At 48.1% G+C, this 24,073-nt stretch overlaps 7 protein-coding genes and 1 long non-coding RNA gene across 12 annotated transcripts; 4 read left to right on the forward strand and 4 right to left on the reverse strand.

Annotated features, from left to right (window-relative positions):
• Nucleotides 1–1,382: 1,382 nt before the first annotated feature.
• LOC112343426 lies at nt 1,383–1,756 on the reverse strand. Its single transcript, XR_002991267.1, has 2 exons — nt 1,692–1,756; nt 1,383–1,638 (listed from the first exon to the last, which is right to left on the reverse strand). It is a non-coding gene; the product is annotated as an uncharacterized LOC112343426 (long non-coding RNA).
• LOC112343425 lies at nt 1,636–4,921 on the forward strand. 3 transcript variants are annotated; one of them, XM_024666843.1, is made up of 3 exons: nt 1,636–3,270; nt 3,887–4,204; nt 4,423–4,921. In XM_024666843.1, the coding sequence occupies exons 1-3, from the start codon at nt 1,804–1,806 to the stop codon at nt 4,453–4,455; spliced, it is 1,818 nt and encodes a 605-aa protein (XP_024522611.1). In that variant the 5' UTR covers nt 1,636–1,803; the 3' UTR covers nt 4,456–4,921. The 3 variants fall into 3 exon arrangements, with proteins under 3 accessions (XP_024522611.1, XP_024522612.1, XP_024522613.1); XM_024666844.1 differs by having other exon boundaries at nt 3,892–4,204; XM_024666845.1 differs by lacking the exons at nt 3,887–4,204; nt 4,423–4,921 and adding an exon at nt 3,346–3,879.
• On the reverse strand, nt 4,700–7,364 carry LOC9652649. 3 transcript variants are annotated; one of them, XM_024666847.1, is made up of 11 exons: nt 6,989–7,364; nt 6,428–6,624; nt 6,186–6,315; nt 6,053–6,121; nt 5,888–5,996; nt 5,744–5,825; nt 5,550–5,685; nt 5,424–5,485; nt 5,265–5,358; nt 5,026–5,206; nt 4,700–4,949 (listed from the first exon to the last, which is right to left on the reverse strand). In XM_024666847.1, the coding sequence occupies exons 1-8, from the start codon at nt 7,354–7,356 to the stop codon at nt 5,425–5,427; spliced, it is 1,152 nt and encodes a 383-aa protein (XP_024522615.1). In that variant the 5' UTR covers nt 7,357–7,364; the 3' UTR covers nt 4,700–4,949; nt 5,026–5,206; nt 5,265–5,358; nt 5,424. The 3 variants fall into 3 exon arrangements, with proteins under 3 accessions (XP_024522615.1, XP_024522614.1, XP_024522616.1); XM_024666846.1 differs by having other exon boundaries at nt 5,265–5,485; XM_024666848.1 differs by lacking the exons at nt 4,700–4,949; nt 5,026–5,206; nt 5,265–5,358; nt 5,424–5,485 and having other exon boundaries at nt 5,666–5,685; nt 5,748–5,825.
• Nucleotides 7,365–7,459: 95 nt separating this feature from the next.
• LOC9652462 (gamma-tubulin complex component 3) lies at nt 7,460–10,308 on the reverse strand. The gene is made up of 2 exons (XM_002993107.2): nt 7,973–10,308; nt 7,460–7,892 (listed from the first exon to the last, which is right to left on the reverse strand). Exons 1-2 carry the CDS (start codon nt 10,276–10,278, stop codon nt 7,646–7,648), a joined length of 2,553 nt encoding a protein of 850 aa, XP_002993153.1. The 5' UTR covers nt 10,279–10,308; the 3' UTR covers nt 7,460–7,645.
• Nucleotides 10,309–10,427: 119 nt separating this feature from the next.
• On the forward strand, nt 10,428–12,108 carry LOC9652650 (26S proteasome non-ATPase regulatory subunit 13 homolog B). Its single transcript, XM_002993072.2, has 6 exons — nt 10,428–10,643; nt 10,724–11,170; nt 11,262–11,342; nt 11,413–11,609; nt 11,662–11,761; nt 11,839–12,108. Exons 1-6 carry the CDS (start codon nt 10,500–10,502, stop codon nt 12,022–12,024), a joined length of 1,155 nt encoding a protein of 384 aa, XP_002993118.1. The 5' UTR covers nt 10,428–10,499; the 3' UTR covers nt 12,025–12,108.
• Nucleotides 12,109–12,183: 75 nt separating this feature from the next.
• On the forward strand, nt 12,184–13,611 carry LOC9652651 (cystinosin homolog). The gene is made up of 8 exons (XM_002993073.2): nt 12,184–12,316; nt 12,408–12,540; nt 12,593–12,682; nt 12,738–12,862; nt 12,919–12,961; nt 13,021–13,138; nt 13,192–13,241; nt 13,345–13,611. The coding sequence occupies exons 1-8, from the start codon at nt 12,198–12,200 to the stop codon at nt 13,507–13,509; spliced, it is 843 nt and encodes a 280-aa protein (XP_002993119.1). The 5' UTR covers nt 12,184–12,197; the 3' UTR covers nt 13,510–13,611.
• Nucleotides 13,612–21,449: 7,838 nt separating this feature from the next.
• Nucleotides 21,450–22,848, forward strand: LOC9652463 (cystinosin homolog). The gene is made up of 8 exons (XM_002993074.2): nt 21,450–21,605; nt 21,703–21,835; nt 21,889–21,978; nt 22,026–22,150; nt 22,205–22,247; nt 22,316–22,433; nt 22,489–22,538; nt 22,587–22,848. The coding sequence occupies exons 1-8, from the start codon at nt 21,487–21,489 to the stop codon at nt 22,740–22,742; spliced, it is 834 nt and encodes a 277-aa protein (XP_002993120.1). The 5' UTR covers nt 21,450–21,486; the 3' UTR covers nt 22,743–22,848.
• Nucleotides 22,740–24,067, reverse strand: LOC9652464 (TOM1-like protein 1). Its single transcript, XM_002993108.2, has 4 exons — nt 23,513–24,067; nt 23,206–23,448; nt 22,850–23,143; nt 22,740–22,798 (listed from the first exon to the last, which is right to left on the reverse strand). Exons 1-4 carry the CDS (start codon nt 24,035–24,037, stop codon nt 22,766–22,768), a joined length of 1,095 nt encoding a protein of 364 aa, XP_002993154.2. The 5' UTR covers nt 24,038–24,067; the 3' UTR covers nt 22,740–22,765.
• Between the last annotated feature and the right edge of the window lie 6 nt (nt 24,068–24,073).

Genomic DNA, 24,073 nt, shown 5'->3' on the forward strand with positions numbered 1-24,073 from the left:
GCGTACGGAAGAATTCCTAGGTGGGGAATGGGACATTTTGTCAGCGAGGGGGACGTCTCAGTCTCCGCCCAGAGAGAGCGAGAAAGAAAGAAAGAGTGAGCTTTGATTGATAGATCAGAGAGGAGACAAGTAAGAATGGGGCTAAACAACTCATCAGAGTGGGGTCGAGATCACGCTAGAATTTCAACGCCAATCCCGCAAATGCCGTTTCGTGGCAAATTAGCCCATCTCTGCTGCAAATAAACTGTGGGCCGCGTCGAGATCACCACTTAATGCTCTCTCATTTCGTCTCGCCCGTCTCTCTGAAAGCCCCTGACCCTGACTTGCGCGGAATGGCGCGAGCTGATGATGATCAGGTAAGGGCGAGAGACAGAGCACCCTGCAACAAGCAAGAAAGCAAAGAATCCATCAATCAACGCAGCAGCAGCAGCGGCAGCGGCAGCAGGACTGATGAAATCCATTTGTTTTGACGTTTGCATGCAGGGGGCGCTGTTTTGCTCGTCACAAAGCCCACACAGCAGACGAACGAAGAGGGCATCCAACAGCGACATCTAACGAGCCAATTTTTTCCAATGCAGAAAAATGCAAACTTTGAAAAGAACACAGAGAGAGGGAAAAAGTAGGAAGAAGAAAAGGTGGCGGGCAGAAAATGAAAGCCAAGCCCTTTGCATTCAAACACCCACCACCATTTCCCCATTTCTTAGTCCGTCCCGTCCCACGCCACGTTGTTGGTTGTGGTCGGCCGGCCCCACGAGAACCAGATGCCTCGATGATATACCATAAAGGTGGCGGGCAATGAAAACACACTTAGGTTTCAAGAACTTATTGGGGCAGAGGGTGGTGAGATCTCAGTGAACTGAGTCTGTACAACACAACCATTAGACAAAAGGGGAAGAAAAACCAAATATCTTATCATTTTGGTTCCCTTCAAGCTTCAGTGCCCTTGGGCAGTGGGCTGCATTTTCCTGTGCTTCTGTAAACGAATGAGAGGTTAGCACTTGTATGGATCTTACAGGCGATTCCTGGAAAAAGAAAACGTTGATTTGTATACTGGGGCCGATTCCTGTAAATTGACTGCAGCGCAATCGCGGCCGTCGGATGGCGGCATATGCGACGAATGTGCGCCGAGCTCGATGGCCCTGGCAATTTCTTTATGGGAAAAAGAGGACCCAGAAGAGAGAGAGGGAGAGGAAAGGAGGGGCATGAAGACAGGAGAACGAAAGCAAAAGGATGAGAGGGATTCACAAACTTAATTCATTGCAGGGAGAGAGAGAGACAGAGAGAGGAGCTGAAGAGAGCGAGGCAGCGAGATGAGAGGAGCTGAAGGAGAGCGATGGCAGCGAGATCAAGCGAGAAGTTTACAGAGCAGAGAGAGAGAGAGAGAGAGAGAGATATTGGAATTGTCGTGTCCTTGCCCCTGGCATTCTTGATTCTTCATTCTAGAGTAGCTCTCCTTTTCCTGGCATTTTGATCTAGAACCAAGGATAGAGAGGTACCTCTTTGATCTGTTTTTGGAAATGGAGCTACTTGCTCCAAGATTTGTCGACGCTACTGCTGCTGCTGCTGCTGCTGCTGATCCTAGAGGCTTGGAACTTTCGAGCTTGCTCCAGCGCACTGGGCAGCAATTGGGATCCAACTCTAGGGGCCTGTCAAGTCCCGAGAGGTGTTGAGAAGAGAAGGGAAGATCTTACCATGAGCCGCCGGCGCCTAGCGATGATCCGGAAGAAGCTAAAGTAGTCTCCTCTCCAGCGCACTTCCTTGATACTTTCGTACACAATTTCCTTTAGGGGCCATCGACCGAGGATGAATCGCTGCGCGACGACGTCGCTTCCTCCAGCGGTCTCGGACGAGGAGGAAGATCTGAGGAGCAACAGCAGCACCGCCTCGGTGGTGTCCTCCTCCTCGTCCTTGCATCTCCATCACCAGGCACAGCTCCAGCAGCCAACTCCAGCTCCGCAGATGGCCGCTCTAGCCAGCTCTGGAAGATCGATCCGCAGGAAGAAGAAGCGCGACGATCTGTGCGACGCATGCAAGGCCAAGAGCGCGCTCTGGTTCTGCCCCGCCGACGATGCCTACCTCTGCCACTCCTGCGATCAATCCGTGCACTCGGCCAATGCTTTCTCGCTGCGCCACGAGCGCGTCAGCCTTCAAGTGGAGGCCGTGGAACCCGTGAAGACGAACTCCTCGGCCGCCTCCAAGAAAGAAGAGGATGCCTGCCAGGAGCAGGAGAAGGATTCGTGGGATTCTTGCGGCAAGAACAAGCGGCCGCGCCGAAATATCTCCTTCTCCTCCCCAATCTGCAAGAACAACAGGATGATCAAGCCTTTGGACGAGGAGACGACGTCGCAGCGCCAGGTTACCGGTGAGAATGAGTCGTCCAGTCCATCGCAATCGCCAGAGGGCTCCAAGAACTGCAACAGCCGCGAGGAAGGGGAGAATCGCCGGCGAGAAGATCAACACGAGGAGGAATTGGCGCACACGGTGCCGGTGTTCGTCCAGCCAGTGGAGCCGGATCGATCGAGCGAGGAGGACAAGGAGCAGCATTCGCACTCGCCAGCGTCTGGAATCGCGACGGATCTGGGAGATTGCGACGAGGAATCCGACGATGCCGGCGACATCGATCGCTTCCTCAACGCGGATCACGTCCTGTCCGAGGACGACGATTACTCCCATCCGCAAGAACACAAGAGAGAGGGCCACGACCATGCCGAGCAAGGGCGAGGCTTGATCGTGGCGCCCACGGCCGCCACGTGCGAGGATCTCAACGGCCTCCTGGGCCTAGGGAGCAATTCCCTGGAGGAGCTCGTGGACGACGATGGTGACGATGACGACGAGCAGCGCTTCGACTTTGCGATCCGGAAGAACCAGGCGATGCGCAAGCAGCAGCGCATTCCAGAATTCGGCAACCTGGGGATGGACGGCAGCGATGGTGAGGGTGGATTCCACCGCGGGAGGGTCAAGGCCGAGGAGCACGACCCCTACATTGTAGGGCTTGGGGAGGAGGAATTTCTCAAGCCATGCCGGGAGGGCATCCTGGGCGAGATTTTAGGGCTCAAGCTCGGGGAGAGCTGCTACGACCGCGATCTCCAGCAGATGCACGCCCAGCATTTGCAGCGCCGGATTTGCCTCCGCCTGGATTACGAGGACGTGCTGAATGCGTGGTCGGATCGGCGGCCATTTCTCACGGATTCCAGCTCCGCGGCGATGGCGGCAGCGGCGGCGGGGCGAATCAATCATCAGATGCCAGAGGACTCGACATCCGACGCTGCAGTAAGTGTTCTTCCTCCTCGCTTTCTTGGGTTTAGGGTTTAGTGGTGCTCTTTTTTTTTTTCCTTTGATTTCCAGTAATTGTTCTTCCTCGGCATTAGCAGCGAATCCCGCATGAACAATTGTTTTATCGTTGATTGAAAGTCTCAACTTTCTCTCTTCGTTTGTTTAATCTTTCCTTTCCCTCTTTTCTTTGTTTGCCTTTGTTTAGTGTCCGAGCTTTTGTTTGGTAGCCAGTAGCTCAGTTGCTCGTTCCCTTGCTGTTGCATATTCAATTCTTTGTCAGCTCGTTTAAACATTTTTACTGGATTGCTCGCGATATGGTGTCTTGTTGTCAGCAGCCTCCGATTTGACGGCGTGATTTTTCTGTCGTTGAAAGTTTGTCCTGTTCTCCTCGTCTGGAAAGCTTTTCTCCCTCGATCTTGAGTTTCTCGTCGTTAGAAGCTCCTTTTCGTCCTATGCTTTGCTCGTGATTGCTTATGCTTATCTTAGTCTTTGATGTGGTTATCTCGTTTTTCCAGCTTGTTCGGGTCTTTGTGTTTAATAGTTTTCCTGTGAACTTTTACGTGTCTGTGATCTCTGGATTTGATGGTGTGGTTGTTTGATGCATTTGAAACAGGGCAGCTCGGATGTTGGTGTCGTTCCAGACTTGAGCAGTGCGGCGAGCCGGCGAAGCGGACGGCCGTGCGCGGTGGAACAGGCAGGCCGAGTGCCAGTGGTGACGCGCATGGAGCTCCACGACGGGCCAAATGCGGAAACACCAGGAGGAGGAGAAGCGGCGGCAGCAGCGATTGGAGCAATGGCAGCAAGCACAGGAAGCGGAGGACGCGAGGCACGGGTGTCCCGCTACCGCGAAAAGCGTCGGACTCGCCTCTTCTCCAAAAAGATCAGATATGAAGTCCGCAAGCTCAATGCCGAGAGGCGGCCTCGGCTCAAGGTTCGTTTCCGTCCATCACGTTTGCTTGCCTTTCTGTCGTCTTTGTTTTGCTGGTCTAGTTTCTGGTTTGATCTTAGCTGGCCGCTTTTGTTATAGTTGGGTTGTCATGTCCGATCGTGAGTTGTTCTATCGTCCTCGTTTTCGTGTGGGTTTAAGGCTGGTGTTCTTCCTTTTCGTTCCGGTTTCAAGTTTTAAAGTTTCCGGTTTCTACTATGCAGGGTCGTTTCGTGAAGAGATCGCCAGTTGGTTGAAGTGCGAGCAGTCGCGCTCATGCTTGTCACCGTCATCTCCCTCGGCTGTGATGAAGCGAGCCAATAACTTCTCCCTTCGTGATCGAAAGGAGACAAAAGTGCCGCCGCTGCGTGCTCAAAAGCTCGCTCTGCTGCTCTTGGAGATCCAACAGCGGAAAGCAAAAAAAAGTGACAAATAACTTTAACTCTGGCCGCGGGAAGCGAAGACGACGCGCCTCGACGAGGGGCTCAGTGCACTGCTGTGTTTGTACAGACGAGGAAACAATCCATTGGCGTGAAGACTGTGAAGTGGGAACACACTCTACGGAATGTTTTAAGAGCCACCTCCTGCAGCAAGGAAGAAAAGAAAACTCGACGTCACCAAAGCATGAACTCACGCTTACATCAGTCCAGTCACTGCTGCTACTGCTGTGCAGCCTTGTCCATCTAGAGCTGTGTAATAAAAATCCTGGCCTTTTCTAACAAATGCCTCTGGTGATCAGTCATCTTCCAGCCTGCAAGAGGTTTTGATGTCAACAATTCGCTAGAAAAAAGAGACAAAAGAAACCAAAAAACAAGACGCTTCTTTACCGCTGATGATATAGAGTCGCGGTTTGAAGGCCCGGATTCGCTCCTTCTCCCTCCGGCTGAAGCGTCAGAAGGCCGCCTATACGGAGACATGGACCTGGACAGTGTCCCCGAGCCCAGCTTGCTCAGTACGTAGTCTTCTTCTCTGTTCAAAGGGAGCAAGCCACTGCTCATTGATCTCACTCTGCACACGCAAGCAATGTGGGTGAGGCGAAAAGATAGAAAAAGTTATTCTCCGGCACCTTGCCCATGGTGGCAAAAAATACGCTCTGGTGGATCTTCCTGGTCTGAACTGTACGAGCTGCTTCAATGTCCGCGGGGAGATCACATAACTATCTGCATGCCGTATGTTAGAGGAGAGTCAAGTGGTCGCTCTCGCCTTTCTTCCTTAGCTCCTTTACTTTAGTTTTGCGCAGATAGTGTCGTGGTACCTGGATATTCTGCATAGAAGCTGTGGGGGAACCTGAGAGAAACCAGCAAGGAAAGTCACTTAGATACTGGCAAAGAACGAAAACCGAGTAACTCACTTTCCACGAGCTTTCAACTTCTCCCTTCTTGCAGTGATGCCGCGGAGGTAAGTCGTCTGACCAATCTCAAGCATTTTATGTCTCAAAAGGACATTCTCTCTTCGTAGCCTTGCCAATTCACCCTCTTTCAAGCCTCCTGGAACACAAAAACCCCTTAGGCAATATTTTTTAAGTCCCCTAAGGCTGGCACGCACCTACCACCGTGTGTTGATAGTTGCGAGCTTTCACTGGATCAATTCGCAGCATCAAATACATTTTCTTGTCTAGATTACCAGCCTGAGCTCAGAAAACTTCATCGCAAGTGAGGTATTCGTGAGCAAGAAGTTCAAAGGGATTACCGAATAAACATCACTGTCGAGATGCATCAACGTCCACCACAAACCAGTCTCTGGATATCTCACGTTGCAGTCCGCCAATGCACTTTGGATTGAGCAGATAAGGTTCCTCCTGCAACGAAAAATCACAACTTCAATCGGAATGACATTACACCGAAGAGTACTCACGCATGTGCATAAAACAAGCAGAAGCAAACGTAACGATTCATGCAGGTTTGTGCACGCCCAGGCGTTGCACTGCAAGACACACAAGAGGACTTAGTCATTAGGAGATCGAAAACCAAGGGAAGAACGGACTCACTGTGCCACAATCTCGTTGATCGTTTTAACGGTGTCCAAAAACTCCTCCACGCTCACAAAATCATGGAGGTGCTCACTAAAATACAAGTCCGAAGGATCAAAGATGCCGCCGGTAACGCACGAGCACGTCCCTGCAAAAACACATTCCCCGAATCGTCCCTGTAATTTAATAAGCAGCAGGATGGAGCAAGCAACAACACAAAAACAAATATAAAAACTTCCACCAGACAAAGTGGCACTCACCTCCAGGATCAGCTCCAACAAACTGTGAAGCGATGATGATGGGATCATCGATGTCCGGAATGTCGCAGTCGTCTTGATACGGTGCGAATTCCGTTTGAAGCATGCCTGCTCCTCGTTTCCCACCATACTTCACAATTAGCTCCCTCAGCAAGAAACAAGGATGCACGTACTCGATTGGCCGGTCACACGTCGGGCATCTGGATAAAGCAGCCAGCAAACGAAGTTCTCACTCGCAATGTCAAACAAAAGAAAAAAAGAAAAGAAAAAAACAAAATCAGCAAGGAAGAACAAACAAAAGCTATCAGCAAAACAAGGTCTAGCAGGACCTATGAAAAAACCAAAAGATATCAGCAAAAAGAGTTCTAGCAGGAGAACAAAAGCTATCAGCAACCAAAGTTCTAGCAGGAGAACAAAAAATACCAGCAAAAAAAGTTCTAGCAAACAAAAGCTATCAAAAAACAAGTTCTAGCTATACTGCTCACAAGGGACAAGCACCAAACTAAATTCTAGCTATCTCTCACGAGATCAAAGTAGAAGAAAAATCAAGTAACAGTCTCTCACCCTTTGGATCTGGTGAAGCTGTTTTGGAGGCATCGCGCACAGAATACGTGCCCACACCCGGTCTCCACCGCGTGCTTGAAGACCTTGGAGCACAAAGGACAGTTCAAGAACCTTACATTCTTGTCGCCGCGCAGAGAGATGCTCGACTTCCTCACGGACGACGATCGCGATCCTCGAGCTGGCGTTGCCGACCCCGCCAATGGCGATGCTACCGCTACTGGCGATGCTGGCACTGCTGCTGAGCCCGATGCCGATGCCGAGGCCTCCGGCTTGGATTCTCCCTTCTTGTCACCGCCGCTGACGCTGCCGATCCTGCTACTCCTGGTGCTGCTGTTGGCGGAGCTCGGCCTCTTGGTTGGATTCTCCATCGCTAATTCGCTCTCATCGATCGAGCTCCAGCTGCCGCCCTCCCCTCCAAAGAGGAGTCACGCCCTTCGAGTTTTTAGGGCAAAGACAAACGAGTCCGTTTAATTTTAAAAAACCCTAATTGGCGGGAATTCAATTTCTTTGTTAGTTTCCAAAAAGCAAAACCAGAAAAGCCGGATTTTTTCCTTTCTTTTTGCCGAGAGAGCAAACGAGCGAGAAGAAGTTCTTCTTCTCCTTCTTCGTCCTCTGGAGAGAGAGAGAGAGAGAGAGAGAGGAACAGCAAAGTGAAACTTAGCTCTTTGGAGTGGCAGTTCTTTTGATCTTGAGCCGGACATTTGGCGTGTGCATGTGTTGCCGTGTATAGAACTCGGAGAAATCCAGCCGGAAGGACAAGAACTTGAGATCGACGTGCTGCTGGACGGGGAGCTGGGCGATAAATCCTTCCAGCAGCGACGAGTACTCGGCAGCAATCGCCACCATCTCTTCGCCCATGGTGGCAAAAAACTCGGTGGTGTGCTGCTTGGTCGCGTTTCTACCCCTGAGTAAACAAGCCAGGAAAGGAACTTAGAAAACCTCCATCTTCGAGCACCAGCGAAGGAAGAAAAGTATTTCACGTACCTGGTCTGGACCTCTCGAGCATTCTCGTACAGCCGATCCGCGAGGCCTCGGAAGCGCAGGATGAGATCAAACAGCGTGAAGAGCGTCTTGGACAGCAGCTGGGATCGCTCTCCGAGCAGCGCCTTCTCCATGATCGATCCCAAGTACTTCTCGTGAGCGGCGATCAGCTCGTCCAGGTCGTGGGCCTCCTCCATCTCTTCCAGAAAGTTGGCCCACGAGTACTCGAGCACCTCGAACATGATGTAGTACTGGAGGTTCGTGACGAAGTGGTTCATCTCCGTCCGGAGAGTCTGGCACCGCCGCAGCACCGCAACCAGCTGCGACTTCACGGCCGCGTCCACGACGCTCGTCCACGGCCGCCCGAGCGAGCAATTCGGTTTCATCGTCTGCCAGGTCGCGCTCAGTGCGTGCTCCACTCGCTTGAGCCTCCAGAGGAAGTTGAAGATACGAAGGTAGCTCCCCATGACTTGCTCGGTGAAGATGGTCGTCAGGGGGTCCCTTGCGTTGTACTCGAGAGAGAAAACGTCCCAGCCTCGGTCTCCGTCGCCGTGAGGCATCATCTTTACTCTCAGCCGGTCGAGAACTTCGGTGTCGTCATACTGTGCATTCAAGGCTCGGATGGCGCTCTCCAAAAGCCCCGCCAGCTTGAATGAGCTCACGGTGTTTGCCGGCTGCGAGAGGTCGGGTCCGACGAGATCCATCAGATACTGAATGAAGTCCCCTTGGCCCAGTAGAAGGTACCTCTTGATAGCCAAGCAGTGGTCTCGAAACTTGTAACGCTCGTATATGATCTTGATGACGTGACGGTCGATCCTTCCGGCTGCCTCGACCACCAGAGTCTCGAGAACTTCCGTCTCTCCGTATCCCAGGCTCCCCGCATTGGCAGAAGCTCCAGCAGCCGCCAGAGCCTCCGCGGCCTCCGTCGCCCACTGCTGGTCTTCGCAGCAGACCCGCAGAAAGTTGATGGACTTCCCCGTTCTCAGTATCCTCTGAGCAAGCGGCTCTGGAATGAAAGACGGTAGCATTCCACTCTGCAAGCTATATCCTTCCCTCCACAGCGCCTCAGCCTTGACCGGTTGAGCCAGAATGAAAAATTCTCCATACAAGTCGTCCACTTCGCCTTCCAGCACCCAGCGTCTCACCATCTCGAACAAGGGAGAGCAAACTCTTCGCAGAAGCCGGCTCATGAAACTCCTCACCAGCGGGTCACCGTGCTGAGCGTGGGCGTGTATGGCTCCGGCCATGGCTCCCCCTCTCAAACACTTACAATCGTCAACCAGCACAGCCATCAACCTCATTCGTGCCAGAGGCTCGGCCAGCCACACCCACAGCCTCCGCAACGAGAGATAGTTCCCAACGCTCTTCCCGGTCTCTCCTACAGCCAGGAACGGTATCTGGTTGTGGAGTTGCGCCTCGAGCACGGCCATAAGTCGATAGTACTCGGATAGCTCCTCTTGTAGCGCCGAGCTCAGTGCTTGCCCGACCGTCCCAATCACTTCCATAGTAGCCTGCTCGAGCGTCTCGGAGATGTGCCCCTGGACGCGCTTGAAGAGCCAGCCAACCTCGCAGAGCCGCCGGACGAGCACCCTCGTCGCTCTTGGGATCCTCAAGCTCTCGTCCACGATGTATCCATCGGCCTCCTTGTCAAACCTTACGTACCGGCCATCTATCCCCTGGCAAGCGTACAAAATGTCCCGGACAAGCGCCGCCTCGGAGAGCTCAAAGGATTCCTGTGTAAGATCGCCAAACTCTCGGAGAGCGGTGGCCTTGACGGTGTCCGAGTCCCTAGCAAGAACGAGCACTCCGCCACCACCACCACCATTTTGAGGTGCTGCTACAAGCCTCTCGTTCGTGGAATCCGGCAATGCTGGTAGCCCTCCAGCGGCAGCGTGGGCGGAGATTGTGGACGTGAGCGGCACCGCCGTGCCCCTCGTCTCGGCTCTTTCCCGCCGCTGGTCCTCCGCCACGGCCCTGAGAAGATAGAGTACCGCCCAGCGGTTCTCGATGCTGCCCGGGCCGCTCAGTGCCGCCAGGCGGCGGTGCAAATCCGCGAACGTGAGGGCGTCCGAGGAGCGCCCCTCCATCACCAGCTGCCGCTTGATAGACTCGGCCATGGCCGCCTCGTCGCTGGCCAGCGACGACACAATGCGGGATCCCACGATGCGCATTGCGTACCTGAAGGCTTGATCCGCCACAACGTCCAGATCGCCATCGCCGCGCTGCTGTTGCTGATGCTGCTTGGCCGCCGGGAAAATCCGCTGGACGAGCTGCTTGACGAGACCAGCAACACCATCGCCGGCTTCCATCGCCCAGAGACGAAAAGAGCTTCGCCCTAGCCCTAGAACCCAAGCTGTGCTACATTCCCGCTTCTTTACGTTATCCTGCTGGGAATCGAAACCGTGCCTCTGGAGTTTTAAGCTGCTGGGATTCGAAACCCCGACGTCTGCCCTAAAATTTTAGTTCTTCCTCTTTCGCGAGGGAGCATTCGTGGCGCTAGGGTTTTTGGCGCTCGTGGCGCTGCGTGGCGATGGCGGCCGTCACGTACCTGGAGCAGCAGAGCCGATTGGAGCCGGATCTTGCCGAGTGGTACAATGATCTGGCGCATCTATACCGGCACAAGCTCTGGCATCAGCTCACGCTCAAGCTCGAGAAATTCTTCCAGCACCTCCGGGTAGGCAATCTCTCGCCCTCTCGCTCCCTCTCCGGAGATTTTGGTGAAAATCTGGTGATATTATGGTGGGTTGCTTGCAGGATGGCAATGACATGATCAATCTCTACCACGAATTCATCACGGACTTCGAGTCCAAGATCAATCACCTCAAGCTCGCTCACTTCGCGGTGATCGTGTCGCAGCACTACGAGGAGAAGGAGGTAGCGATCTCCTACTTGGAGGGCGTGATTGGCAAGCTCCGGGCGACTGGCGACAGGCGCGTGGAGGAGCCCGTGCTGTACGTGAAGATGCAAATAGCCGCATTGAAGCTCCAGAAGGGGGAGCTAAAGGAATGCAAGGTGCTGCTGGATGAGGGCAAGAGCACACTCGAGAGCATGACCGACGTTGATCCGTCGGTGCACGCCAGCGTCCATTGGGTGTCTTCACAGTACCACAAGTCCAAGCAAGAGTTCACTGGCTTCTATCGAAGCGCTCTTCTCTACTTGGCTTACACGTCAGTGGAGAGCCTGTCGGATTCCTTCAAGCTGGTAAGATTCCCTCCACTTTTTCTTTCTGTCTTTATTTTTTTTGCTTGATTCTGGGCTAAAGCTCTTTCGCTATGGTTGTGTCTGTATGTAGGACCTGGCTTTCGACTTGTCCTTGGCAGCGCTCTTAGGAGATAACATTTACAACTTTGGAGAACTTCTTGCGCACCCTATAGTAAGCAGCTGGTGTTTCTTTCTTGTCTTTTTTCCTCGTGTACTGAGAGGTTTTTGTTCTTCTATCCCAGGTAAACAGCCTTCAAGGCTCCTCTGTGGAGTGGCTGTACCACATTCTGATGGCGTTCAACACTGGCGATTTGGCAAAGTACCAAGTACTCTGCGAGAGATGGGCAGACGCTCTGTCCGCGCAACCGTCCCTCGTGGAGAACAAGAAGAAGCTGTGGGAGAAGATCAACATACTGTGCTTGATGGAAATCATCTTCAGGTAAGAGCAAAGCTTCTCACAGGAAGACAACCACATTTTCTTTCTCTCGCAGCCGCCCCTCCGACGAGAGGACCATCCCTCTGGCGCTCATCGCCGAGCGAACGACTCTACCGCTGGAAGAGGTGGAGCATCTCTTGATCAAGAGCCTATCGGTACTGTCTCAAAGTTTCTAGCATTAGAATCATGGCCGATGATCACGGATTCATTCACTCCCTTTTCTCGCTCGCAGGTCCATCTCATCGAAGGCATCATCGATCAGGTGGATGGAACCGTCCGTATCTCGTGGGTCCAACCGAGAGTTCTGGGAATCCCGCAGATTGCAGCGTTGCGTGATCGACTCGACAATTGGTTGCTAAAGGTTCACTCGACGTTGTTAGCTGTGGAGTCTGAAATTCCAGACTTGGTCACAACTTAGCTTGCGCCAAAATCTTCTCTTCTCCTTTTTTGTGTTGTGCCGAGAACAATTCATTTGACAAAAGAGAGTCGTTTCTTAGACGAATAAGGTATCCAATCGAACGGCTAGGATTGTTCCCAGCGATACAAGAAACGTTATATAAGATTCGTTAAGCTGATCATTGGAGGGGGCGAATGGCGTCTTGGAGCTCCAGCTCTTTGAGCGCGATCTATCAAATTCTTGGATGGTTTGCGTTTGCAGTGTGGTCGATCAGCTTCTACCCGCAAGTGTTGCTCAATTACCGGCGAAAGAGGTACGCATTGATAGCTGCCGCAAGAAAACTGTTCCAATTCTCGCTTCGTCCCCTTTGCGCTTTTCTCAAGCTAGTTTTTGATTGCTTGCAGCGTCGTAGGATTGAACTTCGATTTCCAGCTGCTCAACTTCACCAAGCATTCCTCGTATCTCATCTACAACGCCGCCGTCTTCTTCAGCCCTGTCGTTCAAAGGCAGTACCACGAGAAGTATGGTCGTGACGAGGTGCGTAATTGAGAGATGGACGAAGACCCCTGAATCCTTCTCCACGTTCCAGCTGATTCCAGTTGCTGCAAACGACGTTGCGTTCTCGATCCACGCCGTGCTCCTCGCAGGATTCACAATTGTGCAAATTTTCCTGTACGAGGTAACAAAGCAAGCTGAAGAGAAAGGTGACAAGCTTACTTTGGTGTCCCTTTTAGAGAGGAGGACAAAGGGTGTCCGAGGCTGGAGTTTTGGTGTCCCTGGGAGCTTGGCTAGCCGGATTGACCGGTCTCATCGTCGCATTTCCCAGCGGCCGCTGGCTATGGCTCGTCCAAGTTTTCAAGTAAGATCCAATTCTCTTAATCTGTTAGTTGCTTGAACACTCTTAATCTTGCGCAGCATCATACAAATGGTGATGGCAGTGATCAAGTACATCCCTCAGGTAATAAAGCTGTGATCACATCACCCAAAGTGTCGAGATCGTTTTCATGCGATCAACAGGCTTGGATGAACTTCAGGAGGAAGAGCACCGTTGGCTGGAGCATAGCAACCATTCCCCTCGATTTGTCGGGGGGAATCGCCAACATTCTCCAGATGGCCGTGCAATCCATCGACCAACGTAAGCCTCTCGAGTTTTGTGGCTTTAGAGATCTTGACTCTCCAATCGCACAGGCTCCACCATGAACTTCTCCGGGAACGTTGGCAAACTGGGAATCTCGCTGGTATGTTTCTACGTCACTGCAATTCTAGTCTTCCACGTTCCCTGTATACACGTTTCTAATCTTCCACGTTCATACTCTTCCACGTTCCCTGTATTCTACGTAGGAATGCATCGCTTTCGACATTCTCTTCATCTTTCAGCACTACTTCCTCTACTACAAAGCTGACAAGGTCGATGAGCTTGATGCCACTTACTACTACGAAGTCCTGGAGAACGACCCAGAGCAGGCCAAGACCGGCCAAGTCAATGATCAGATAAAAAAACCGTGACACAGAACATTTGTATATATATATGACCAGTCGGTTTTTACAAAAAGAGGGAGCAACGAAACCACGAGATTGGTGATAGTCGCTCACACCTTTCGGTGCTCCTTTGCCACTTCCTCATCTGATAGAGGGTCGTAGCTCTGATCTTCCTGGAGCCGCTTCCGCTGGCTTGCCTTGCTGAAGAAGACGAGACACAGAATTAATCACTAAACTTCTCATGAACCTATCTTTCACGGCCAGTGACTGGAAGTGTATGGAGCTCTACACTTTTGATTCCTTCTTTTTCTTTTTTTGTTTCTTTTTGTGCTTTAGTTGTTGCAGTGGTTGATGCCTCAACTACTCTGGCCCTTTTTTAATGACCTTTCACCTGATTTCAGTTTGTAAAGATATAATAATAATAATGCATGAATCTAGAAAATATTTTTAATTAAGAGTGTGAAAGTCCTCCATACTCTTTCCATCATAATTTTTAGTCTTCTTGATGATAGAGATAGAGCACTTAAAAGAACATCTTTTATTTATCATAGCCTTAGGTATGGTAAGCAATTTGTGATAGCAACTTTTGTCCCAAAAAAAAAAGTATATTTGGGGTGGGTGGCCTGGCAAAAAACTTATAGTAACCTCCAAAATATATTTAAAAAAACACAGACGTGCTTAAACTATTATATGTGTTACTTGCAAAATAATATTTTAAACACAATATTTTTTTATGAATAAGTATGCATTGGTGTTTGTAATGTATGTAAGGCAAAGTCCAAGTGCAATTTTTATGCTATGTAAATCTTTACATTAGTTCTTTTTTCTACACATTAATAAGGTTTAGACTTAAAGCTTGTAGACATAATATTTTCCAACAAGCAAGCTGGATTTTTTAGCACATTTTAAATATTGTGGACTAAGCTTGCCATTATTGTGTGCTTAGTTAACTAACTATTACAATGCCAAATAATTTAGCATATGATTAAGAATGTGAAAAATCCATTTAAGAACAGACAGTACAAAACAGTGTTAAAACTATTTCAAGCTATACAATCTAAACGTTATATGCCAAATTCACGAAACTATGCGATTACTTTCAAGGAGTGCTTGAGTTCTTTCTAATAAAGAAGAAAGTAGGGACATAGATAGAGGTTTTGTGAAATTAGTGGCACTGAAGCAAAGCATGGCTTTGCATTGTTAGACAGCTCAAAGTAACAAAATTGGTAATGAGGACTTAAAGCTTGCAATAGCATTAGTGCTTGGCAATTGGGATGAAGAGTTCATGTAGAGATTTGCTACTATGGACTGAAGAGCAACTAGGTCATTTGTAAAGTTCGAAGAATAGTCCCATCTCAACAGGTTTTCAACTTGATGTTGTCAAATATCTTATAGCTTGGACAACACTTGTAGATAGATATAGCATTAAAGAGATATTGCTTCCTTGTTTGAAAGCTTTCATAACATACAAAATCTTAGCCTTCATCCCAATACATCAATGCTTGTAGCCATATAAAGCTTATGAAACAAGCAAAGTATGCAATAGAGATGAAGTATAGGATCTATGTTAGGCATGAGCACTACCATGGAGTGATTAATCTCTTGGAACAAGTAAACCATTTAGATGAGGCAATGATGGTGTTAAAATCTATGCCTCTAGAGCCGAGATTTGTAACTTGAACTACCATTCTGAGTGCATATAAAAGGTGGAAAAATGTGAAGGTTTGAAAGATTGTTACAACACTTTATTGATAAAAGTAATAAAGTTACATATATGCTTATAGCTAATTTATATGGAAATTAATATTTACATGCTTGTTGAAGGAACACCATGACCAAGAAAGCACTAATTAGGCACTCTATTAATGTGTGATGCTATGACAAAACAAGAAACTCCCATTCAATATAGTGCTTTTTATCCTATTGCTCCACATATTATTCATAAATTTCATCTTTATATGACATTGTAAAAGAAAAAGAAGAGTTGTGGAATATTTTTCTCACATAATATAAATGTGCATTACATACTTGCTTGCATAAAACTTGCATTACATATTTACCTACGTAAACCCTCACTAGATTTGTGGTGGATGTGGCATCAATCTTATATGGCAGTATGAGGTGTCATGCCCCATGCATACATGGCATAACCCATGACAAAAATATTATATACATAGTCATGTTTTAATTGTTTATAGAGCAATTGAAAAGTGATTGTGTGCATAATATTTTTGCATGCAACTCAAAACAAAGAAATAAATCCACGTGTGTAAATATATAATACTCCCATCTGTAATTACTTTTTTTTTTTTAATACCCAAGGCTCTAATAGAGCTAAAAATTTCTTCTTACTGATTTATAACTTGAATGTGATTTACATCCAAATGAATAATACTAATAACTTGATGGCAAAATTATGGCTAAAGTGCAACTATTAAGGATGTATGGAAAAAGAAAAGAAGAGTTTTGCTAAAGATTTGGTTATACTATAAATCATGGATCACACTTTGACACATTTTTAATAGTGATAGGATGTTTAATGTCTAGATCTACATTTAATTTTCTCTATTGTAAAATTTTATATAAGCTTAAGAAGTAGGTTCAAAAAACAATTAGATGTGGAGACGAAGTTTGCAATTGTTTTAACCTCGTATTAACTGGTTGCTACTAAGTTTGGAATTTGTTTTTGAGAAATTGTTGACTAAGTTATATATGAAATAATCATTGAAAAGCAAGTTACAATCCCTTACTTTTGATCAAGTTTGAAGCATTATCTGCATGTGGTTAATAGCCATATAATTCTAAGAGCCTTTTCACACCAATATTTACCCTTAAATTCAGTTTTGACTGACACCATAAAAGGATAGTAAAAAATAATTACATTTTCCTAGCCTTATGTGGTTTTATCCTAATAAGCTTCAATTATATAATGTGACTTTCCATCTCTGTTATTGGACTTGCCAGAACATTAACTTTTCCTAAAAAAATTAAATCTAGCCACATAAGTGTTAGATGGAGACAATTTCCTGGCATGGTGAGAACATGCTCAATTCTATCTGATGTCATTACTAGCCTTTGGCCATTGACTAATGTCTGACTAGAAAAGGAAAAACCTTGATTAGGGTGATTGCCCTTCAGATTATTAGACCTGGCTGCTCACTCTAACAGTTCTTGGATTGTTGTACATTGATGTCTCAAAATCTGCCATTATGCATGAAGGATGATTACTAAAACAGGCTGGGAACTTGGAGTCTATTCCTCTTTCAGAGATGATGTAGTCTTGCTATGGAACGATCCTGGATGAATGTGAACCAAGTTATGGGAGCCCATGTGACAGAAGATGTATATCATCATTTGGCATGATGAATTTTACAAGAGCTTGGAGAACCAGTTTAGAAATTCATCACTTGGATGTAAAGGAAGGCTCTAGATAAATTAAAATTCAACACAGTCTTACATGCAATATGCTTTTACTTGTGGCCTCCTAGCAAGCAAGAGACCCACACTCAACAACATTTTATGACAGAGCTGGTCCAATATGAGAAATCACTAGTTTGTTGTGAAGGCTAGATTACCAGCATTTCTATGGTGACACAAGGATCAAAGTCGTGCCATTATTTTCTTTAGTGTCTAGGTTCGAAGTAGTTATCATCTCAAGAGCATGGTGGTGACAATATTAATGCAAGAAAGGTGAGTGGTGTGACTTCAACTTGCAGTGTGGCACTTGTCAACAAGAAGGGACCCAGTTAAACAACGATGAAATGAAGCTTGAAGGCAAGACCTCTAGTAGTCCTAAAAGGGGCAATGCCAACCGGATGACAATCACAACTTTGATGGAGCCACCAGTATGGCATGGATGACATGTTTAGTGGACATCCTGAGTACACTACACACCTTGTGGTTGTTGTAAGGGAGCTCTTTGTGACACTCTAGCCCTTCTCTAGTGATGACATGATCCATTATTTCTTGGCACTAGATCAATTCATATTCAGCATCCAAATGGCAAAGATATGATGATTTATGATGTCTAGCTAAACACTTCATTTCAATTGGCTAGATGGTAGAACATTAGTTTTTGCTACTCTTATTGAGCAATGGATACTAGTCAACGAAGGTTGGCAGGCTTTTAGATTGGATTGCTGGAGCTAAGACAAACATATATATACATTCCCCATGTCCCAATGGGACTAATATAAAAAATTGGGCAGACAAGTTATTCTATGTGATCCTCTGGTGTCTTAATTGGACCTATTTTTGGAGTAGAAGTGGATGTAGTTGTTTCCATTGGATCGTGTTAATGTCCATGTCTCCCCTTGAGCCGAGCGTAGAAGAAAGTCGGGGGGTGCCACTACCAATGGATCTCGCCATCTAACATTCTACTAAGACATGGGAGCCATCTACTCATCCACTCTTCAAGTTGACTCAGTTTTGCCTGCTCTTTTAGGATGATGTAATGAAGATGTATTGCTGCAAGAGTGAGTCTCCACTATGATGCCACCATCTCAAATATCCTCACTTGTTGTTCATCGAAGTGACAGTGGTTCCATGCCTCCTAAAGTGCTTGTACACCTGTGGCTCTCTAGATAGATTAACACTTGTGCCCATTGCCTCCTATATGGACATACCAACTTCAACCCCTGTCATGTCCCACTAGACTTGCATGCTCCATCCATGTCAGCCTCAATGCTGAATATGTCTCCATGCCGAACCAGTGGCCAAACCTTAAGCTCCTTCAAACCAATAGAGAATATCCCACTCTGAGTTCCAAACTTTGGGACATCTCCTAATTCCTGTGACACTTTGAGAATCTGACGCCATACCTCTCTTGTCACATTACAATCTTATAGAACGTGTTGTATCATCTTTAGTTTGCCACACTCCTTGCATCATTGGCATACTTCCTCCTAGAACTACTGGCCCATTGGCAGCCCATTGTTTGCCACCAACCAAAAGGTGGCTTTGACATTCTTTTATACCAATAGTTTCTAGAAAGCAAGTGTATTGTCCACAACTTAGTTCACCTCAACTCCTTGCCCGATCCACCTCCTCCAAAGCTTAGGGATCTCCCCACAAGCTTCCTCCCTACTTGTCAAGAAGCCATCCTTGTGCTTCCTTGACTTTAAATGAGAAGAAGTTCCTCACACCATATTTCCATGTTGTAGGATTGAATTTAGATCTTCAATGAGCTACTGTCACCACCAACTAAGAGTGCCATCCCCCTCAAATGTGGCCTTTGATTGAACCATTACCAATTGTTTTGGGGCCTACTGTACTACTTGAATCCTACCCTTCATCATTTGTCACCATTGGCATGGCCTATTTGTCCCCATCTGGCAACAACATGTCACCTCTCACAACACGAAAGGGATGACCTACATTCTGTTTGAGAGATACTACAAACCATACCTCCACATCTCCATCGTCCCATGCTGGTGTAGGGGCTGTGAACACCTGTGTCCGGGCTCCTAGTCTAACTTACTCCCTGTCCAATTTAGCATCGCATTGCAATGTTACAAAATCTCTAAATTCGAGGCCTTAATTGGGCCAGAGCTGCCCCCTCTTTACTTCAGTCACTAAGTTGATGATGTGAAGAAGGTCTAGATGAACCTTCCTCGACCGCTTTAGGCTGAAGACTTGCATGCACCTCATTGTCTTCCTCACATCCTTGTCTAGCACTCCCATCAGTTGCTTGAGAGTTTGAAAAGCCTCCTCTATGCAGCTTCTTCCATATTGTGTAGTGTTCCTCTTTACCTAGTGTCGTGTTGTCAACTTTGAAGAGATCATTGAAGAAAAGAGGTTGGTTCAGCTAGTCCTTGGCTTGCCCTAGTAGCTCTCAACTGACTAGAACTCATACCATAGCCTAAGAATCCTTTGGACCAGCATGCCTCCCTTGACTATTTACTTTGGCCCTTTAGCAAATAACCAATGTGGATCTTCCACCCATGGTCTCGCAAGGGTTAGATTGCAAACAAATTTTGGCTGAACATAAGTTTCCATAGTTGGTTACTTGTTTAGAGGCCCAATAAGAGAATCTTATATTATAGTGCCTTTGCAATGTCGCTCGGGTCAATAATTCCAAGTCCTCCTAACACTCTTGGGCATGCTATGCACTACCACACAACCTTTGCCATGATTCACTCTGTGACAAGTGCACTCTACAACATATACTTATGTACCATTGAGCATACCTTTTTAAGAGTGTGTTCAAGTATTGGCCAAATCGAGATGTGGTACCAAATATTGGGCAAAATGACACTTTTGGCCACAACTGTTCTCGCTGGCAAACCAAGTTTCCTAGGAGCCCATTTCTATATTGATGTTCATATCCTCTAGAACAAAGTATCATCCTGAAGTGTTGCATTGAATCTCGTTCCAACCTAAATCCCCAATGTATCTAATGTCTTCCCTTGGTTTGAGCCACTAGAAGCCAATATCTTGACCCCAAGACTCGATGCCTAGATTGCTAGAGCTAAGACACCAAGGGGGAGCAATAGATATTTGGCTTGGCACATTTATTCAGATGGCTTAAATGATGTTTGTTCATGTCAAAAAAAAAGGTTTTTATTGATGACACTATCAAGCCTGATGGGGTGGGGAATACACTTCTAGAGCTTTTGCAGTGTTATGTGAGGAAGTAGGAATCCAGAGATAAGTCACAGTCTCGTATACTCCTTGGATGAACGGGGTAGGCTTCAACTGCTATGACAGCTATGACTCATCTCTCCTACCAAGCTTTTGGGATTGTACTGTGGTTACAGACGTGTATGTCCTAAATAAGATGTTAACCATAGTACTTGAACAGGCATGGGGAAATAACTTCGTAGATTTGGCTGCTTGGCATTGCTCATATCCCAGACGAGAGGCATAAGTTGGATGTGAAGTCCAGTGTCTTCATCAGCTATGATGACATTTATAAAACTTATCAATTGCTGGACTTGGATTGCTGGATTGAGCTGGTTAGCATACATGTGGTGTTTCATGAGAATCACATGTACTCTCAACTTCACAACAAAGCTGTGTTACCTCCAGCTAGAGAACCTCCAGGCATTCCAGCATCTATGCCTCTGACTCCTTGGAAGGATGAAGACAAAGAGTTTCTAGTTTTTGCAGGTGTCTCTTCAGCAGAATTCTCGTGGTGCTTCAACTTCAGGGTAGAGTATTCAGCTACTGACTCTTCAGGGGAGAGCATACAATCAACAACTTCTTCACTCAGAGTGCCCCTAAACATTCTCCCAGCTAAAAGTGGATGGTGATTTACAACGAGCTAGCTGTGGTGCATCCAGCTCCAGTGATACTAGATCCTCCTGCTCCTGAGCGTGTTAGGTGTTCCTGGTTTTATATATATCCAGGGGAACAGAGTATTATCAAGAGCTTGTTGAGAAGACACAGATACGAGTTTTAATCCTCGTCAAGCCATGTTTACTGCTGCTTCCTTCCACAATCCTTGAAGCTAAGACGTCTCCTCAAGCAGCATAATGGCTGGCAGTAGCCTGGCAGCTGTTAATCAAGCTCATCACAATCACCACAATCAGACATGGTTTCGTCCACATCATGTGGTATCCTTGAAGCTGATCTTGTGCATGAAGATGGGTCCAGGTGGTGAGGTCGTGCGTTTCAAAGCGAGACTGGTCACTAGAGGCTTCACACAAATTGAGGGCATGGAGTTTACTCACTCTAGTAGTTACAGTGGCATCAAACAGGCTTTTGCTAGGTTCTAAGCATATGGACGTGAAGACAGCCTTCTTTAATGGCGAACCTCAAGAGGATCCAAGGTACATATCCCTCACAACAAACTTGCAAACTTGTTTGCATAGTCTCATGCTTTGTTAGATCTGTTGGTACGAGCAGCCATCATTCAAATGTGTAGTGAAATTTTCAAACAGATTAATGCCAATTCATTTCAGATTATCGAACGGCTAGGATTGTCCCCCTGGGTTTTGGGCCAGGTACAAGGAACCTCGGGGGTGTACATAAAGTTGATTAGGGGTTTTCGAGGGAGAAAGAATGGCGTCTTGGCATTCCAGCGCCTTGGCCGTGATCTATCAAATTCTCGGATGGTTTGCATTCACGGTGTGGTCGATCAGCTTCTATCCGCAAGTGCTGCTCAATTTCCGGCGAAAGAGGTACGCATTCGATCGCGGGAAGAATACTTCCTCGCTCCCTCAGGCCCTTTGCGTTTTTTTGCTTTCTTTTCTCGAGCTAGTTTTCGATTGCTTGCAGCGTCGTGGGGCTCAACTTCGATTTCCTGTTGCTCAACTTCACCAAGCATTCCTCGTATCTCATCTACAACGCCGCCGTCTTCTTCAGCCCTGTCGTCCAAAGGCAGTACCACGACAAGTATGGCGCTGATGAGGTGCGTAATTGAGCGACAGACGAAGAACGCTGAATCCTTTTTTCACCTTCCAGATGATTCCAGTTGCTCCAAACGACATTGCTTTCTCGATCCATGCCGTGCTCCTCACAGGATTCACTATCCTGCAAGTTTTCCTGTATGAGGTAAGAAAGAAGAAGAAGGTGACAAGCTTACGTTTGTGTCGCTTTAGAGAGGAGGACAAAGGGTGTCCAAGGCCGGAGCTTTGGTGTCCCTGGGAGCTTGGCTAGCCGGATTGATCTGTCTCATCGTAGCATTTCCCAGCGGCCGCTGGCTATGGCTCGTCCAAGTTTTCAAGTAAGATCCAATCTCTTTCTGTGAACAGTCTTGGCATGAAAAATCCTTGCGCAGCATCATACAACTGGTGATGACAGCGATCAAGTACATCCCTCAGGTAAACTTCCCTGCAAATCACATCACCCAGAGTGTTAACGACACCGTTTTCATGCGATTAAAACTCAGGCTTGGATGAACTTCAGGAGGAAGAGCACTGTTGGCTGGAGCATAGGAAACATTCTCCTGGACTTGTCGGGTGGAATCGCCAACATTCTCCAGATGGCGGTGCAATCCATCGACCAACGTAAGCCTTTCGAGTTTTCGTTTTCGGTTAAAGATCTAACTCTCCTATCGCACAGACTCCACCGAGAACTTCTCCGGGAACGTTGGCAAACTGGGACTCTCGCTGGTATGTTTGCTCTTGTTACTGTGATTCTAATCTTCGCGTTCTCTGTAGGAAAGCATCGCCTTCGACATTCTCTTCGTCTTCCAGCACTACTTCCTCTACTACGAAGCTGACAAGGTCGAGGAGGTTGCCGCTAACACCTACGAAGCCCTGGAGAACGATCCAGAGCAGGCCAAGACCAGCGAAGAGCATCCCAAAAATCCGTGAGAAAGAATGGCTGCAAAGTCTCTTTAGCGGCGATTGTATATATGATCGTTCGGTTCCTACAAAAAGAGGGAGCAATATGAAACCACGATGATAATCTTTCATCACACCTTTCGGTGCGCCTTTGCCACTTCCTCTTCTTCGTCGAGATCTGATAGCGGGTCATAGCTCTGATCTTCCTGGACGAAGGCTGTCACGAGAGCCGGTTCCGCTGGCTTGCTTTGCTGCGACGAAGAGGACGAGACACAGAACTCGCTAAACTTCTCAAGAACCTGGTCTAGCTCGTCGTTCACGGCCAGTGCCTGGAAGAGTATGGGGTCGCCCTCGCCAGCTCTTTGAGCTACTTGCTGCACTCTACGCTGCGCTTGCTTGCATTGCTCGACCAAAGACATGGTAAGCTCGTCCTGGAACATCCAGGAGAAGGCATAATATAAAAACCAAACGAAAAGGCTTTGGAAACACTCACTTTGGAAACATCCTGGTGCTGATCGGAGGATGTTAGTACGTTTGAGAGAACTTCGACGCTGTTCTTGGCAACGTCCAAAGTGGCACTGTCCGAAAGACGTCCCATGTCGATCACGCTAGCCCCGGAGAAACCACTCGCGCTATTTGGCAGAGAAGGAGCCGAAGGTGACGATTTGGGCGTAAAGATGGGAGACAAGCTCGAAGGGTCGCGGCCAGGAAATCTCACTCCCCGTGCTCTCATGCTCTGGAAAAGAAGTCAAAACTAAGCAACCGAGCTCTAGAAAATAAAAGCTCTTTCCGTCTCTTACCTTGTAAGTCTCCTCGTAGACGGGCAAGTAGCCAAGCTCCTCGGTAGCCTCCCCCCAGGCCTCGATCATCGCCAGCGCCTTGTCCCGGCAGCGCGGCCAGGCCTGTGGATCCTCGGCCATCCTCACCATGTCGTCCAGAATCCTCTCCGACGCAATCTCCGAGAACATCTTCTCGTGGTTCTTGACGCACGCCTCCAGCAGCGCCAGCGCCAGCAGCTGAACGCCCGCATTCTTGTTCGCGATCCTCTTCTTGATCCCGCGCGCTACGTCCTGCCCGGAGACCCGGCCATCGCCGAGCATGTCGCAGATTTCCATGAACCTCCCCCAGTCCGGCGATCGCAGGTTCGCGGCCGTCGCCTCCTCGATCATCCGCTCGCTCGGCGATGGCGGCTGGAACAGCTCCTTGACCCTACCTCCCACCACGGTCATCCGCGCCGAGACCTTGCGGCCGACCTCGGCGCCGCCGATCTTGAGCTTGCTCCCCATCGCAGTGAATCGCTCCTTGAGATTCTCGGGGATTTCCATAGCTCTCGCCCGCCAAGCGCACAAGAAGAAAAAACA

This window comes from Selaginella moellendorffii, unplaced genomic scaffold (genome assembly GCF_000143415.4).
Source record: "Selaginella moellendorffii unplaced genomic scaffold, v1.0 SELMOscaffold_149, whole genome shotgun sequence".
NCBI classification, from domain to species: Eukaryota; Viridiplantae; Streptophyta; class Lycopodiopsida; order Selaginellales; family Selaginellaceae; genus Selaginella; species Selaginella moellendorffii.

Coding starts and splice junctions, on each gene's coding strand:
- LOC112343425 (XM_024666843.1), top strand. CDS start 1,804: ATGAATCGCTGCGCGACGACGTCGCTTCCTCCAGCGGTCTCGGACGAG. Junction 3,271..3,886: donor ACTCGACATCCGACGCTGCA/GTAAGTGTTCTT, acceptor CATTTGAAACAG/GGCAGCTCGGATGTTGGTGT. Junction 4,205..4,422: donor AGAGGCGGCCTCGGCTCAAG/GTTCGTTTCCGT, acceptor TCTACTATGCAG/GGTCGTTTCGTGAAGAGATC.
- LOC9652649 (XM_024666847.1), bottom strand. CDS start 7,356: ATGGAGAATCCAACCAAGAGGCCGAGCTCCGCCAACAGCAGCACCAGG. Junction 5,826..5,887: donor TCGACAGTGATGTTTATTCG/GTAATCCCTTTG, acceptor TTCTGAGCTCAG/GCTGGTAATCTAGACAAGAA. Junction 5,686..5,743: donor CTATCAACACACGGTGGTAG/GTGCGTGCCAGC, acceptor TTTGTGTTCCAG/GAGGCTTGAAAGAGGGTGAA.
- LOC9652462 (XM_002993107.2), bottom strand. CDS start 10,278: ATGGAAGCCGGCGATGGTGTTGCTGGTCTCGTCAAGCAGCTCGTCCAG. Junction 7,893..7,972: donor GCTCGAGAGGTCCAGACCAG/GTACGTGAAATA, acceptor TTGTTTACTCAG/GGGTAGAAACGCGACCAAGC.
- LOC9652650 (XM_002993072.2), top strand. CDS start 10,500: ATGGCGGCCGTCACGTACCTGGAGCAGCAGAGCCGATTGGAGCCGGAT. Junction 10,644..10,723: donor AATTCTTCCAGCACCTCCGG/GTAGGCAATCTC, acceptor GGTTGCTTGCAG/GATGGCAATGACATGATCAA. Junction 11,610..11,661: donor TTGATGGAAATCATCTTCAG/GTAAGAGCAAAG, acceptor TTTCTCTCGCAG/CCGCCCCTCCGACGAGAGGA.
- LOC9652651 (XM_002993073.2), top strand. CDS start 12,198: ATGGCGTCTTGGAGCTCCAGCTCTTTGAGCGCGATCTATCAAATTCTT. Junction 12,683..12,737: donor TGCAAATTTTCCTGTACGAG/GTAACAAAGCAA, acceptor TGTCCCTTTTAG/AGAGGAGGACAAAGGGTGTC. Junction 12,962..13,020: donor TGATCAAGTACATCCCTCAG/GTAATAAAGCTG, acceptor TGCGATCAACAG/GCTTGGATGAACTTCAGGAG.
- LOC9652463 (XM_002993074.2), top strand. CDS start 21,487: ATGGCGTCTTGGCATTCCAGCGCCTTGGCCGTGATCTATCAAATTCTC. Junction 21,606..21,702: donor CTCAATTTCCGGCGAAAGAG/GTACGCATTCGA, acceptor GATTGCTTGCAG/CGTCGTGGGGCTCAACTTCG. Junction 22,248..22,315: donor CGATCAAGTACATCCCTCAG/GTAAACTTCCCT, acceptor ATTAAAACTCAG/GCTTGGATGAACTTCAGGAG.
- LOC9652464 (XM_002993108.2), bottom strand. CDS start 24,037: ATGGAAATCCCCGAGAATCTCAAGGAGCGATTCACTGCGATGGGGAGC. Junction 23,449..23,512: donor TCTACGAGGAGACTTACAAG/GTAAGAGACGGA, acceptor CTTCTTTTCCAG/AGCATGAGAGCACGGGGAGT. Junction 23,144..23,205: donor AGCACCAGGATGTTTCCAAA/GTGAGTGTTTCC, acceptor TGGATGTTCCAG/GACGAGCTTACCATGTCTTT.